Source organism: Biomphalaria glabrata, chromosome 11, assembly GCF_947242115.1.
Source record: "Biomphalaria glabrata chromosome 11, xgBioGlab47.1, whole genome shotgun sequence".
NCBI lineage: Eukaryota > Metazoa > Mollusca > Gastropoda > Planorbidae > Biomphalaria > Biomphalaria glabrata.
This window is the reverse complement of record NC_074721.1, coordinates 28,226,712-28,241,835: the sequence shown is the minus strand read 5'-3', so window position 1 is coordinate 28,241,835 and position 15,124 is coordinate 28,226,712. Positions and strand designations below refer to the sequence as shown.

At 39.1% G+C, this 15,124-nt stretch overlaps 1 protein-coding gene across 19 annotated transcripts in view; it reads right to left on the bottom strand.

Moving 5' to 3' along the window:
• Positions 1-417: 417 nt before the first annotated feature.
• The window catches only part of LOC106078839 (uncharacterized), a 75,343-nt gene continuing 60,636 nt past the window's right edge, over positions 418-15,124 (bottom strand). For all 19 annotated transcript variants that reach the window (XM_056045750.1, XM_056045749.1, XM_056045756.1 and 16 more), the window contains 5 exons: positions 14,266-14,332; positions 13,995-14,126; positions 12,326-12,580; positions 731-911; positions 418-567 (listed from right to left, as the gene is read on the bottom strand). In XM_056045750.1, coding sequence (XP_055901725.1) covers positions 14,320-14,332 — 13 coding nt within the window. In that variant the 3' untranslated portion in view covers positions 418-567; positions 731-911; positions 12,326-12,580; positions 13,995-14,126; positions 14,266-14,319. The remainder of the gene's footprint in view (positions 568-730; positions 912-12,325; positions 12,581-13,994; positions 14,127-14,265; positions 14,333-15,124) is intronic.

Here is a 15,124-nt window from a genome sequence, read left to right as displayed (position 1 = left end):
TGAGATTAAAAAAAATTATGAGTAAATTAATTACATTATGAATATTAACATTGAAATAATTATAATATTAATAATAATAATAATTTAATGGTAAATATAAGAGAAAAGAGTAGATAAAATCATCAACATTCAACTGTCTGGCAGTAACCTCATCACAGCAACTGCAATAAAGAGCTGGGCCGTGTCAGTGCTCCTTTACACGTTTGGTGTCATTAAATGGACTTACACCGTCCTACATGACATTGACACACTCATGAGAAAATTACTAACCAAATTTCCATGCCTACACCCCAAGTCCTCCACCATAAAGTTATGCCTGCCCAGGAAGGATAAAGTGGTTAAATGTTCACACAAATAAGTTAGTCTTTTCTTTCTTTCTATCCGTATCATTTGAAATAAAAAAACACATTTACTTGAAGAGAGCAATTAGTAAGTTGAATAACAGAATGTCAACAATAATGACGTAGATCCCCATCAACGCTGGAACTAAATAGGTTCCAGATTTTGAAGGACATCGAAGCTCTGTGTATGAATCGTAGATAGCACTGTCTGTTGTACACTCTTTAACTGCGAATACATAAAGCAAAAGAATTCTAAAAATAAGAAAGATATTGCCAACAAAAATTCAGTTAACAAGTTTCGAAAACTTAAAAAGGGCGGGATGCGATATCAATTTATGTGAAGAGATAAATTTTGAGAATTTCGTTAATGTTTAGTTTCGGCTACTTACCATCTGTATCAATATCATTTATAGAGAAATCACCAAATAAAGACCAAAATGGTCTCTTCAATATGTGGAAAATGAGCAATGGATTCATTTCTGAGTTCGGATAGAGCACTGCTTGAGATGCCACAGCGAATGAAGCGAAAAAAGCCAAAGTGATCAGCAAAAAATGAAACAAAATGTTGACCTAAAGCAAAAATAAAATTGAAAATTAATCGAAGTATTTCTAAATTAAAAATAAATATTAAGTTTTCAACGTATATAAAATACAAAAAAGATGTATAGCATTGTGTTATTATACGTGTCACATGTAGAAAGGAAACACGATATATATTCCCTAGAATAATAGTGTAAAAAATATCTTGTTTAGTGCACATTCTATGTTTTATTTAAATAAGTAACATGTTAATGTACAGAAAACATCAACTTTAATTAAAGTAAGAAAAGAGCTGTTTGGGCGTTATAAAAAAAAAGTAATAAACTGGTCATAATAATCGAAGTATTTGTTTTATTGTTTACTTTATGTTCAGGAATAGAATAAAAGAGCTCATTATCCATTATAGGCTACTAATCTAAACCGTTATAGTTCCCCTTTCAGACCTTGCGATTTATATGGCAGATGATGTAAAGGTCATCTGTTCTTTGCCAACGTTTTACAGAAACGTGGAGAGTATAAATTTCTGTGTGACAAAATTCAGAGCATAATTAAAGGTTTAGCATTAATTATATCAAAACTCTTTACAACTGAAGGTAACCTACAAATCACGAAATATAGATACCGATTTCCAACTTTGTTGTTTTTTCGCTGTAGGCATGGGCGTCCGCAGGGGGTGCAAGGTGATGCACTCTAGATTTTGAATAGTCACATTCTAACCAATTTTCTGCACTATCAAATCGATTATCTTTTTAGTAGCAACTGAACAATTAGAGTTTCCACTGAAGTACGATGTAATGATAAATTAATATTGTAGTAGACTAGCCTAGGCTTATCAGGGATCTCGTCCCGAGACATGACGTTAAACTGCGCTCCTCTTTCCTTAGCACTTTTGGAGCTCAAAAGTGCCCTACTTCTTTTCTATCATTGTGTCTGCCTCCTCTTTTCCTAAGTCTGCCTTCATTGATCATCACACTGTCTCCTTAACTTTAAATTCTCACTACGTCCTAGACCAGTCCGTTTGCCGTGGACTGCGACGGGTAAGGGGGGATAAAGAGATCCTGGTGTTTGAGTGGTGGCTATCTGAGGATAAACCACAACAACACAATACTTTGGCTCCAAGTTCCCCTAGACCTGAGACCCAGATGGCCCGCTCTGGGTCAACCGGCTGGTCATGCCGAGCTACCAGCATAGGTCGTCGACCTATGCTGGAGGGCGGTGGCTGGAGGGTCAATCAGGGAGCTGCTGTATCGGACACATGTCCAATGTAGCAGCTGACTGAGTATAGCACCTGTGTAGCCCTGGCGGGCTCATTCTGGACATCCGAATGGCCCGTCCCCTTGTTGGACTCGATGGCGGGTGGGGAGCACAGGTGCCGAATTAACCAAAATATATATGGACAAAAAAACACACACAAAACTACTTGCCCCAGACCTATGTCTGGGCAAGAAACGACGAATTGACGATAAAAAAGAGGAGGTCCCAAAAAGCTGTGCCACCTGGCCATCATTTCTGGTGGTTAGATGCACAGAGGAGGGAAAAAGCCTGACCAAGTTGAGCCCTTTTATTATCTATAAGGGACTCAAGTCAGAAGTGGGAGAGCCCAAGAGTGTGTCTAAGCTACACAAAACAATGGAACTCCTTGTAGAAGTAGACAGCAAGACACACTCTGATGGGCTTTTAAGATGCAGAAGACTCTGTGATCTCCAAGTGGAAGTCATGCCACACAAGAGTCTGAACACCAGCAGAGGTGTAATCAGCTCTAGGGACCTACTGGAATGTTCCGAGAAGGAAATAGTGGAGGGCATTGAAGGAGTCACCCATGCCCGGCGCATTACCAGGCGCAGGGAGGGTGAGGAGGTCAAAACCGCCACTATTATCCTCACATTCGGAACTAGGACACCGCCAGAGTATGTGAAGGCAGGATACCTACGAGTTCCAGTGAGGCCCTACATACCTAACCCCATGAGGTGCTTCAAGTGCCAGGGTTATGGACACGGCGCGGCAGTCTGTAAGAGGAACACTGTGTGTGCCAGATGTGCTGGAGAGGGTCATGAGGACAAGGGCTGCACAGCCCAGTTCAAATGCCCAAGCTGTCAAGCTGGCCACTCAGCCTACTCCAAGGACTGCCCTGTGTGGAAACAGGAGGTTGCCGTGCAGGAGTACAAGGCAAGAAACGGATGTACCTTTAGCCAGGCGAAATCGGCTGTACTGGCCCTACCCAAGGGCCAATTCGGCTTGACAAAGACCTACGCCCAGGCTGTTGCTAAGAAAGGAAGATCCATAGCCACACAGACGGACACATTGACCCCACCACCCCCTCCTCCTCCCCCAACTCAGAAGAAAACACCGCCAAAGAACACACCTCTGAAGAAACAAGAAAGCCCTGTTGTCATGCTAAAGAACAGGTTCTCTGTGCTCGCTGATGAGAGCATGGAGACTGAGCAGCATGTCAAAACCAATACTCTGGGAGAACCCGGAGACATCATGTCTGACACAGGTTCTCCTCAGAGAACCCAGCCAGACACCCCAACCTCTACTGAGTTAGAGGTTGACCAACTCCCTAAGGGGAGAAATCAAAGCGGAGAGGATGCCCGAGGTGAGAGAGGAGGAAATAACCTCCGCTCTAACCAGATGGATCTCCCCTCTCCAGAGAGAAAGACTTCCCCCAAAAGGGGGTTGTCCTCCTCTCCATCCAAACCCAAGAATAAAAATACCAAGGTCACTGTAATAAAGGGAAACCCCTCCGGGGGCCTCCCAAGCCCAAATAGCTCCAAGTAGGTCATCTAGAATAAGCCATGGATTCCAGAATTGTACAGTGGAATTGTAGAGGCCTCAAGGCCAATTACGAGGAAATGCAGCTACTGATGGACTCTGAGACTCCTGTAGCTGTCTGCTTACAGGAAACATTTCTAAAAGATTGCATCAGCTTCCGAAGCTACCGTGCTTACACCAAGAATGTTGAGGATGCAGAGAGAGCATCAGGTGGAGTCTGCATCCTTGTGAAGGATAGCATCCCCCATGAGAGGGTAGAACTACAGACCACACTACAGGCCGTAGCAGCTAGGATAACCCTTCACAAGGTTATCACTTGCTGCAGCCTGTATCTACCACCAGGCGCTCCATTAAACCGAACAGACATGGAGGACCTATTGAAACAACTGCCCCGGCCTTATTTAATCCTTGGGGATTTCAATGCCCATAACACCATGTGGGGATCCAACAATACCGACACAAGAGGTCGTATGCTGGAGGATATCTTCCTCCAACATGATTTATGCATACTTAATGATGCATCACCGACCTACTTGCACCCAGGAACTGGATCATTCACATGCATTGACCTCACCGTATGCGTCCCCAGACTTCTGGACGATTTTAAATGGTCAGTTAGCAATGATCTACGGGGAAGTGATCACTTCCCAATCATCATTACTAACAATCTCCCTTCATTGGGACGACCTCAGCGGTGGAAAATGAATAAGGCTGATTGGGAACAATTCCAAAAAAGATGCTCTGAGGATATCACAGAAAATATCCTCCATGAACAGAGACCAGCTGATACCTTTGCTAGCAAGCTACTAGGTATAGCCAGGAAAGTTGTACCCCTAACCTCTGCAAATCCAAAACGGCCTAGCAAACCATGGTTTGATACAGCTCGCAAAAGTGCTATTGGTGATAGGAAAAAACGACTGGCTGCATTTATAAAGAATCCTTCACAGGAAAACCTAAAGCTATTCAGGATAGCTAGAGCAAAGGCTAGACAAACCATACGGTCAGCCAAAAGGAATTCCTGGAGAAGTTTTGTCGGTAGTCTGGATGCCAAAACTTCTGCTAGAGCGGTTTGGAAGGCAGTAAGGCGAATCAAAGGGAAAGAATCAAATGCAATAGGGCATTTGAAAAACCAAGGACGAACTGTCACGTCCCCCAGAGAAATAGCTGACTGTCTTGCATCCTCAATAGCAGAAAAATCATCCACTGCACACTACACGCCAGAGTTCCAAAAAGTCAAAACCAGGGAGGAAAGACACCCCATTGATTTCAGGTCAGAGAACAATGAAGACTACAACAAACCGTTCTCGCTTGAGGAACTGAGGGAATCGCTGGACAAGTCACATGACACAGCGCCTGGAGAAGACGAAATCCATTACCAGTTCCTCAAGCACCTTCCCGAACCCTCATTGGCAGTCCTGCTAGGGGTCTATAACTGTGTGTGGCAAACAGGCGCTTTCCCAAACAGCTGGAGGAAAGCCACAGTTATACCGATACCTAAACCGGGAAGAGACGGCTCTGACCCAGCTAACTATCGACCAATAGCACTAACAAGCTGCATCTGCAAAACCATGGAAAGAATGATTAACAGTAGGCTGGTCTGGTACCTGGAAAGGAATAAAGTGATCTCAAACTACCAGTGCGGATTCCGGCAGGGGCGGACAACAACTGACCACCTGGTAAGGCTGGAAGCTTATATTAGAAATGCATTACTCAGAAGAGAACATCTAGTAGCTGTATTCTTCGATATAGAAAAGGCCTATGACACAACCTGGAAACATGGCATTCTACGTGACCTGGCGCATATGGGGCTTAAGGGACACCTCCCCCGTTTTGTGGAGGAATTCCTGAAAGATCGAAAATTTCAGGTCCGAGTGGGCAACTCCGCTTCTGACACTCATGACCAGGAAATGGGTGTACCCCAGGGCAGCATTCTGTCAGTCACCCTGTTCAACATTAAAATAAATAGCATCATAAATGCGCTGTCCCGTGCCATTGAGTGCTCTTTGTATGTTGATGACTTTGTCATTCTTACTTATGGGAAAAACATGAACACCTTAGAAAGGAAATTACAGTTATGTTTAAACAAAATTCAGGGTTGGGCAAACTATAATGGTTTCAAATTCTCTGACTCCAAAACAGTTAGTATGCATTTTTGTAATCTAAGGGGGCTCCACCCAGACCCTGAACTATTTATACACAAAAAGAAGATCCCTGTCGTGAAAACTACAAAATTTTTAGGCCTCACCTTAGATTCCAAATTTAATTTTCTCCCCCACATTAAGGAACTTAAGAAGAAATGTCAAAAGTCATTAAACATACTAAGAGTACTCAGCCATACGGACTGGGGAGCTGACAGAGATACCTTGCTGCTGCTCTATAGGAGTCTAATTCGATCCAAGCTAGACTACGGATCCATAATATATGGAGCAGCAAGGAAGTCGTACCTAAAAATACTGGAACCAATACAAAATGCTGCCCTGCGTCTCTGTCTCGGCGCGTTTCGTACATTACCTATCCCAAGTCTCCATGTGGAGGCTGGAGAACTCCCCATGGATATAAGAATGAAAATGCTTGCAATGCAGTATATAGTCAAGCTAAAATCCAACCCCACGAACCCTGCTTTTGACTCCATATTTAACCCCACAGAGGTAGAATTATACAATCGAAGGCCTAACGTCATACAGCCGTTGGGCCTTCGAATGAGAGAACCCATCCAAAATTTAACCCCACCCATTGACCAAATCTCTAAAATAGAAACCCCTCAGAATCCTCCCTGGCTAATGAATAAACCTAAATTAAATTTATCCCTCCTTAATTTCAAAAAAAAAAATACAGACCCAAGCATACTACAAGTCCACTTTAGGGAACTGCAGAAGAGCTACGGAGATTGTGGCACCATCTACACAGACGGATCCTAAATGGAGGGAAAGGTCGCGTGTGCCTGCTCCTTTCGGAACAAAACAATCTCCCGTAGACTCCCCGATGGCTGCTCCATCTTTACGGCCGAATTGCATGCAATATTGCTTGCACTTATGGCCGTAAAAGCATCAGAAAGGAGTAAATTTATAATCTGCTCCGATTCCAAATCTGCATTGCAAGCTTTGGGGCGGATGAAGACTGACATCCCATTGGTACATAAGAGCCTGAAGCTGTTGGACCTAATAACAGCCGACCGTAGGGATGTCACCTTCATCTGGGTCCCCTACCATGTTGGCATTGAGGGAAACGAAGCCGCAGACAGAGAAGCAAAGAGAGCCCTAAATCATGCGGTGTCAGGAACCCAAATTCCCTACTCGGACCTGAGACAAAGTATTGCCTCTGCCACCTATCGAGAGTGGCAGAACCGATGGGAGGCTGAGACTCACAGTAAACTCAGGCAGATTGTGGCGGATGTCAGGTGGCGGCCCACATCTAAGGGTCTGACAAGGCGTGGTAGCACAACCATGTCCAGACTTAGGATTGGCCACACCTACATCACGCACTCTTTAGTACTGAAGAGAGAGGAGCCCCCACTTTGCGAGTACTGTGACTCTCGCCTCACCGTGGAACATATCCTCGTTGATTGCCCCAGATACCAGGATGTCAGGGCGAAACATTTTAGAGCCACTAATCTAAAAACACTATTTAATAATGTCGACCCTGGGAAGGTACTGGGCTTTATTCGGGAAGTGGGGCTATCTACGAAGATCTGATTTCTGAATTTGTGAACATGCACTATTTACATTAGATTTTTACCAAATATTTAAATTTTTACTACCTTTACTATTTTAACTGTGAATAGACCTTAATTTTAATTATATTACTGTATAGAATCTGGCCCTTGTTGTTTAGAGAGAGAGTAGTCCTTAGGGGACTGCAGGCACGACATGGCCTAAATTGTGCCGATGTGCCTCAAATCAACAAATCAAATCAAAATCTTATCAGGGATCGATGGCGCAAATTTACTTGCACCCCTCTGGATTTTGAGTAGTCAAGTTTTAGCCATTATTAACACCTTCAAATCTATTCACTTCTAAAGTATAAATTAAAAAGTAGTGCTTCGACTGAAGTACAACTGCAATTATTTGCTTCACAGAGGAAGTGAACTAATATATACCCGTTAGTGACGATTGTTTCTATTTGCACATAATTATAGTTATTATATTTAGTTAAGGCCTAGAATTTAGGTTCAACAAGTGCACCTGGTTGAGATATTAGTGGATATAAGAATGTTCTTCACCATCGTCCCAGTCAAAAAGGAGCAAAGGCAGCATCAATAATTTTAAAAAATACGAGCATAAATTAATGCATTTGCTTGATATTTCTTATCTAATCTTATATAATACAGACGTTACTTCAGAAAAGAAGATGATTACGTCATAAGCGACACACATTTAGTCATGCATAATAACCAATGCCATAAATTCTGCCACGTCACTGGTTTTCCTAGCTAGCTCAGGCAACCCATTCCATGCTCCAATAGCACTAGGGAAGAAGGAACATTTGTACAAATTTGTCCTAGCATGTGGAACGAGGAATGTGCCTTTATCTTTGTGTCTTTTTGAGTATTTTATTAAATTTTGTTTTTGTATTTGAAGATTATGGTTCAGTGTTTTATGTATAATTGCTACTTTACTTTTGAGTCTTCTATCCTGAAGGCTTTCTAAATTTAGTGATTTTACTAAAGGTGTTACTCTAGTCAAATAAGAATATTCGTTTGTTATTAATCTCACTGTTCTTTTTTGTGTCTGTTTTCTTGAGTTGAGGGGTCCCAAACAGAGGATGCATATTCTATTATTGGCTTAACCAAGGTTAAATAACATTTTAGTTTTATAGAAATTTATTGTAATAAACCCTAATGCTTTGTTTGGATTTTTATAGTTTCATCAATATTTTACCATGAGTAAGATAAGTGGAATTAATTTTTTTTAGTTTTTTTTTGTTACTCTTAATAACTGACATTTTTCTGGGTGGAAAGAAAAGCTCCAATTTAGAAGGCTTGAGGGTGTTTTTGGACTACATGTAGCTCATTCCCGAATTGCAAAATTTCTTGTTAAGATACTATGACATTAACTAGTATACTTGTGACATGGATACTCTAAGTATGATTACAGAGTAATACTTTAACAACACAATAAATGTTTCCTTTTAATAAATCAAATAAATAAAGTTAATCATGCTTTGTAAGCTCTCATCTAAAATGACATAAAGGATTTTAATATACAACTAAGACTAAGACTAAGACTGCTTCATTGATCCTTACGGAAATTTGTTGTGATTACAAAGACTCGTTTCTCATATAAAGACAACACAACAGAAAAATACACATTAATACAACAGAAAACATAAAGAGTTCATTCAGCGACTACACACAGGTATCTTGGTGCATTTCATGTTCCCTGATCAAAGAGTGGCGGTGATAGAGTCTAACCGAGTGAGGTACGAACGAGTTTTTGTACCGCTCCGTTCTTGTTTCGATTGACAGCAGTCGCCCACTTCGCGACGACCTGGCGTTGTTCTGATGGTTGTGGCCGTTGTCTTCCAAGATTTTTTCGATTTTTCTTTGGCACGTTTGTTCAAAAAGTTCCTTTAAATGTGGTAATGTTGTGAGTGTAATTTTTGATGCTTTTTTAATGATGTTTTCTAGACGTTGCAACAGTTTAGATGAGGCGTTGCCTTGCCAACAACTTATTCCGTATGTTAGCAGATTTTGTACAGTTGCGCCGTAAAATGTCTCAAGGATCTTCTTGTTTAATTTAAAACTGTTGAGTTTGTATAGAAAAAAGAGTCGCTGGGCTGTTTTCTTTGTCAGAGTTCCAAGGTGGTCTTCCCATGAAAGCTTGTTGTTGATGATAGGGCCTAGATATTTATATGCCTTTACTTGTTCTATAGATGTAGTGTTTATTTGCAGTTCACGTATAGTTTGTTTTTTCTTTCTAAAATCTATTATAAGTTCTTTAGTTTTTGTTACATTCAGTTCTAGAAAGTTGTCGGTGCACCAGTTTGTAAACTCTTCTATCGAGCTTCGATACTGAGTTTCGTCTCCTGAAATAAGACCGACTATGGCAATATCATCAGCGAATTTAATGAGTTTAACTGAGTCATAGATGATTCTTATGTCATTAGTGTAAAGAGTGTATAGTACAGGAGAAAGTACACAACCTTGTGGAGCACCCGTACATAGTACTCGAGTTGACGATTTGGTGTTGTTGACTTTAACATACTGGGGCCGTTGGGTTAAAAAGTTTAGAACCCATGCTTGCAAGTAAGGGCTTACATTTAAGTTACTCAGTTTGTTTATCATTAGATGTGGCTGTATGGTATTGAAAGCCGAGGAGAAATCTACGAAGAGGACTCGTGCATATGTTTTGAGTATATCGAGATGCTTATAAAGCTGGTTCAAAAGCAATAGAATGGCATCCTCAGTTCCTCTAGCTGCTTTGTATGCAAATTGGTGAGGGTCTAGGCTGTTTTTGACTTTTGCTACAAGTTGTTTAAGGATATATTTTTCAAAACATTTCATAACAATAGGTGTTAGTGCTACTGGGCGGAAATTATTTAAGCAATCTATTTTTGGTTTCTTAGCACTGGTTTGATTTCTGAAGTTTTCCAGATGTTTGGAATTACGCACGTTTGCAATGACTGGTTAAAGATATGACAGAAGATAGAAAAAATTTGCTCCGCACATAGCTTGATCAGCTTGCCACTAATTTTGTCTGGTCCACAAGCTTTTGTTACGTCTACTCTTTTAAATAACAAGGTCACTTCATCCTCCGTTACAAAATTGACGTAGGGCTCTTGTTTTCCTTTGGACTGAGTGTTGAAAAGTTCTTTGTGTAGATCAACAAAATCTTCTTTGTCAAAACGAGAATAAAAATAATTTAGTTCGTTGGCGAATTTTTCATCATCAGCTCCTAAAATCTGTTCTCGTTTTGAGGCGCAGCCCGTTATTTTCTTTAATCCCTCCCAGCATTGTTTTGAGTTGTTCTTGGCAAAGAAATTCTCAATTTTTTCTTTGTATGTTTTTTTCCCTTCAATTATTGCTTTTCTCAGTTTATTTTTAGCATTTATAAACTCTTCGTAGCTAGCCTTATAATTTGTTTTCTTTTCAGTAATAGGGTGTTTGATTTTTTTGGTCATCTAGGGCTTATTGTTTCCATAGACTTGTATTGTTTTTGTTGGAATTGTTAACTCCTCGCAGAATGATAGATACGAGTTCACAGTTTCTGTTTGTTCGCTTATGTCTGGACAGTTCTCAATAAGGATTTCCCAGTTAGTTTTCTCAATGCATCCTCGTAGTTTTTCTACAGCCTCTTCAGACCACATCTTGACCGTTTTTATAACTCTCTTTGTAGTTTTAAGAGTAGGTTTGTAATTTGGTATAAGATGGAGTAATACATGGTCAGATTCTCCAAGTGGGAACAAACTTTTACATTTGTAAGCCTGCTTAATGTTTACGTAGCATTTGTCGAGCGTTCTGCCCTGCCTTGTGGGGAGGGAGACATACTGGCAATAGTTTGACAGTGTGTTGTCAATATTTAGGTTGTTGAAATCTCCAGTTAGGATACAAACAGAGTCTGGGTGTTTTGATTGTATATTGTGAAGCACATCAAAAATTATTTCCGACGCAGTCGCTGTGTCAGCCGTCGGTGGTATGTACACAACAACAACACACACCTGGGTGAATTCTCTAGGCAAGTAGTAGGGCCTAAGTGTGACACACATAAGTTCAATGCTAGGGTCACAAATTTTATTCCTGATGTTTACATTATTGGCGTTGCAGTATTCCTTGTTTATATAGATTTCGAGTCCTCCTCCTTTTGACTTCCAACTATTAATTGTTCTGTCGGCTCTATAAACGTAAAATGTATCGAGATCTACAGAAGAGTCGGGTATCGTATCATTGAGCCAGGTTTCAGTGAAACACATTAAGGAACACTCTCTAAATTGATACAGATGTTCACAGCAACCTGTTAATTCTTCCATCTTATTTTGTAAAGACCTAACATTGCCTGTTACGATGGGTGGAAGGAAGCCTCTTTGTCCTCTTCTTCTACACTTAACTCGTATTCCTCCTCTACGTCCTCTCTTCTTACGTTTTGTGCTAGGGATTCGTTCGGTTAAAGCCTTGGGCTTAGGCTCGTTATTAGGTTCCAAGATGGCGGGTGTGTTGTCCATACTGTCAAGCGTCTTACCACAAAACTCCACTGAAATACACGTTTCCACACAAATTAAAATCCATACCAACACTAGAATCCAAAAGACACAGTGCACATCCATTGGAACATTGGAGTAGTAACAAATTACATGAAATATTAACAGAAAAAAATTAGAAAAAAGAGTCCAGTATAATCAGGTCGCCTGCTGTGCCGCGCCCCGGAAGTTACATCGAATATGAACAATAACTTTAGATTGGTATAATAATTTCATATAATCTATAGTGCGTTTTATTTTCAGGATATATTCTTTATAAATACACACTAAAAGTTATGAATCTTAATTTCCAAAAGTGATAATAAATAGTCATCCATTATATTTTATGAAATAATATTTATGTCTCTCCTGTTACGTTAACTCTATGCTGTATTATGTTCTAGCTATTTTCTATATTTTAAAACATCCGTGGGTAAATTGTTTAACTGATGGAATTTTTTTTTAATAAACAATTTAATGAGAAATTTTTTATGACTTACCATTTTTATTATAATGATCAGCTTTGGGCCTAAAAAACTGTTGGTGTAACAAAATTCTAATGTTATAATGCAAAACAGCACAAAGTCAATACTCAGAAGCACCCTGGCCCATTCCATCCACTCTGTGTCATCTTCATATCCGTAAGCCACCATACGAACAATCCAAGCGATAACAAACAAACTGATTGCAACAGGCTCTAAGTAATCAAAGGTTCTCCAACATGACCATCTATGTCTCATCTCATTTTGTTTGCACTAGAAAAATCAAATGAATGCCCATTTATAATAGAGAATAGAAATGTCCAAAATATAGTCTCTGTATTAAACTAACATCAGATTTCTGAGTTTGTATTCTCTCGGAAAATATTTACCTCTAAATACTGTTATTCCTTTTAGTTTAATGCACGGCAATTGTAAATAATTATCAAAACATTAAAGATAAATTGATTTTAAAAAATTAGCTCGGACTAGAGACAGGTTTACAACTGCTAACTACAGTCAAAAAAAGCAAATTGGAAACTTTGGACATATTACAAGGTCCTTAAGGCACGCAAAGACCTTACCTCAGAGAACAGTACCGGGAAAAGAAGAAGAAGCAGACAGAAAAAGCGATGAGATAACAATATAAATAAATAAATGGGCCTATCCATGGCAAAAGACAGAGAGGAATTTTAAAAAGTCGGTCAACGGATCTTGTTTTCTTCCCAAACGGTTAAATGTGATTGGGTGTTTAGCATAAAATGATTTGTAACTTATCGGGGCGGAAACATCAATTTAACTCCTGTTCGAGATAAGTTCTGTTTGATACGTGACTAAGAGCAGTTCGGATAATTTTTCATAGATACTCCTTCCTTTCACATGCCCACAAAAAGGATTCAAACAAAGCGCTCTAAAATAGTTAAGTATAAAAAATGTTCTAATCGGAAGTAATGCAATCTCATAAATCAACCATCGAGAGTTAATATGTAAATAAAAATAAAATCCATTTTTAGTACATTAATGACTTTTACAAAATTCAATATCTAAATCCTATCTGAATGTCTACTTTATTAATATTCTAACATGCAATGAAACTTTATACATAATATGCTAGTTAATTAACGAAAATAAATTAAAGCACATTCCCAAAAAAAAATTTTTTCGGTCAGACTTAAGGGGCCAGACAAGCATTATCCGATTTGGGTCTCAAACTTTCCATAATCTCAATCAAACATTTCTTAACATTCCAAAACAACATTCTTTTGCAAAGAAAATAAATTAACAGTCACTAGATTGAAGTGCAACGGTTCAGAAAGACTCATATCACTACGCCTTAACACATCTATTGGACACGTGACTTTGATAGATTTCTAAGCTCCTACTTTGAGTTCCACTCCAGAGGGAAAAGAAATGTTCTATGACAACCTTTCGTCTGATGTCAGCGAGATCCCAAATACGGAACAGGTAATCATCCTCGGTGACCTCAATGCACGTGTTGGATCTGACAACTTTGCATGGGACAGCTGAATTGGGCGTTTTGGAGTCGGTAAAGTAAATGAAAATGGACAAAGGCTCCTCGAGGTTTGCTCACTTCACTCCTTCTGTGTCACTAATACCTATTTTAAGACTAAACCACAGATATATATATATAGATAGATAATTAGATAGATAGATAGATTGATAATCTTACCTGGTTTCCAAACTCAATAGCATAACAAACAATATATGTACAAATTAGCCATTCGATCCAAGTTAATGTATCTACAGTCAGTACTGATACAATCCACATTGCAAAAAGGACCAGAAATATGATGTGGCTACACTGTATATTTGAAAAAAGAATATAGTAAAATTATGGTTTCATCTTTATTGTATATTATTTATTTTGTTTAAAAAAGGTATAATACTACATAAACAAATATCTGGTTATTTATAGCCAAACAGTATAAAAATGAACTTACAAATCTAAATAATACCAGAATGGACGGAGATAAGTATGCTCGAATCCTGCTTTTTCAATTTTTATAGCTGTTGAATGTGTAGACAAAATTGTACATAAAACAAAATCAACAGTATAAATGTCGGATCCATATCGTTTGGATCTATCAGAATAATAATAATACACAAAGCAAATAAAATATTAATAATTGAAAAAAAAGTTTCTCTTATGTTTTGTTTATTTGACTAATTAAAGGCTACATGTACATCTCTTACTCTTTAAAATGATTAACAAACCTTACAATTGCCATGACATGGTTCTACACTAGCCAGGACCTGCTACAAACACTGCCCGAGACCTGACTTCCCTTCTCCCCGCCCCCCCCCCCAAAAAAAAAAAATTGAGGGGGGGGTGGGAGGTACGGCGGCGTTGTGGAATTGCGGACTTCGATGTTCATGCTGTTCTTAACAGTACACGATAAGCCAACACTACAAATGCGATTTGAATGGAATGCATCTTATGTAATCGATTTACAGAAACAATAAAATTGTTTTAATATAAGATATACTATTTCTGAAATTTTAAGCACTAGCATTTGTAGCATTAATTAATGTGTCGTTATTTTGTCCTCAACGGGGATCTTTCATAATTGCGTCCTATGTTTTAGTTTGTCTCTTTATTTCAAAAAAATCATCCGATCTGTCCCTTTCCTTTTTCTAACTTTGTCTTTGGGTTCGAACAGATTGCCACTACACTTCTAAATCTCGTTTGCTCTACGTTTTTTCCTTTCTCATATGTTTTAATATTTTTTAAAAAATTAAAAGGGTCTTAAAATAAAAAAGAAAATTTTTTTTTTTTTTTATTTTTATAGTAAAAATCTC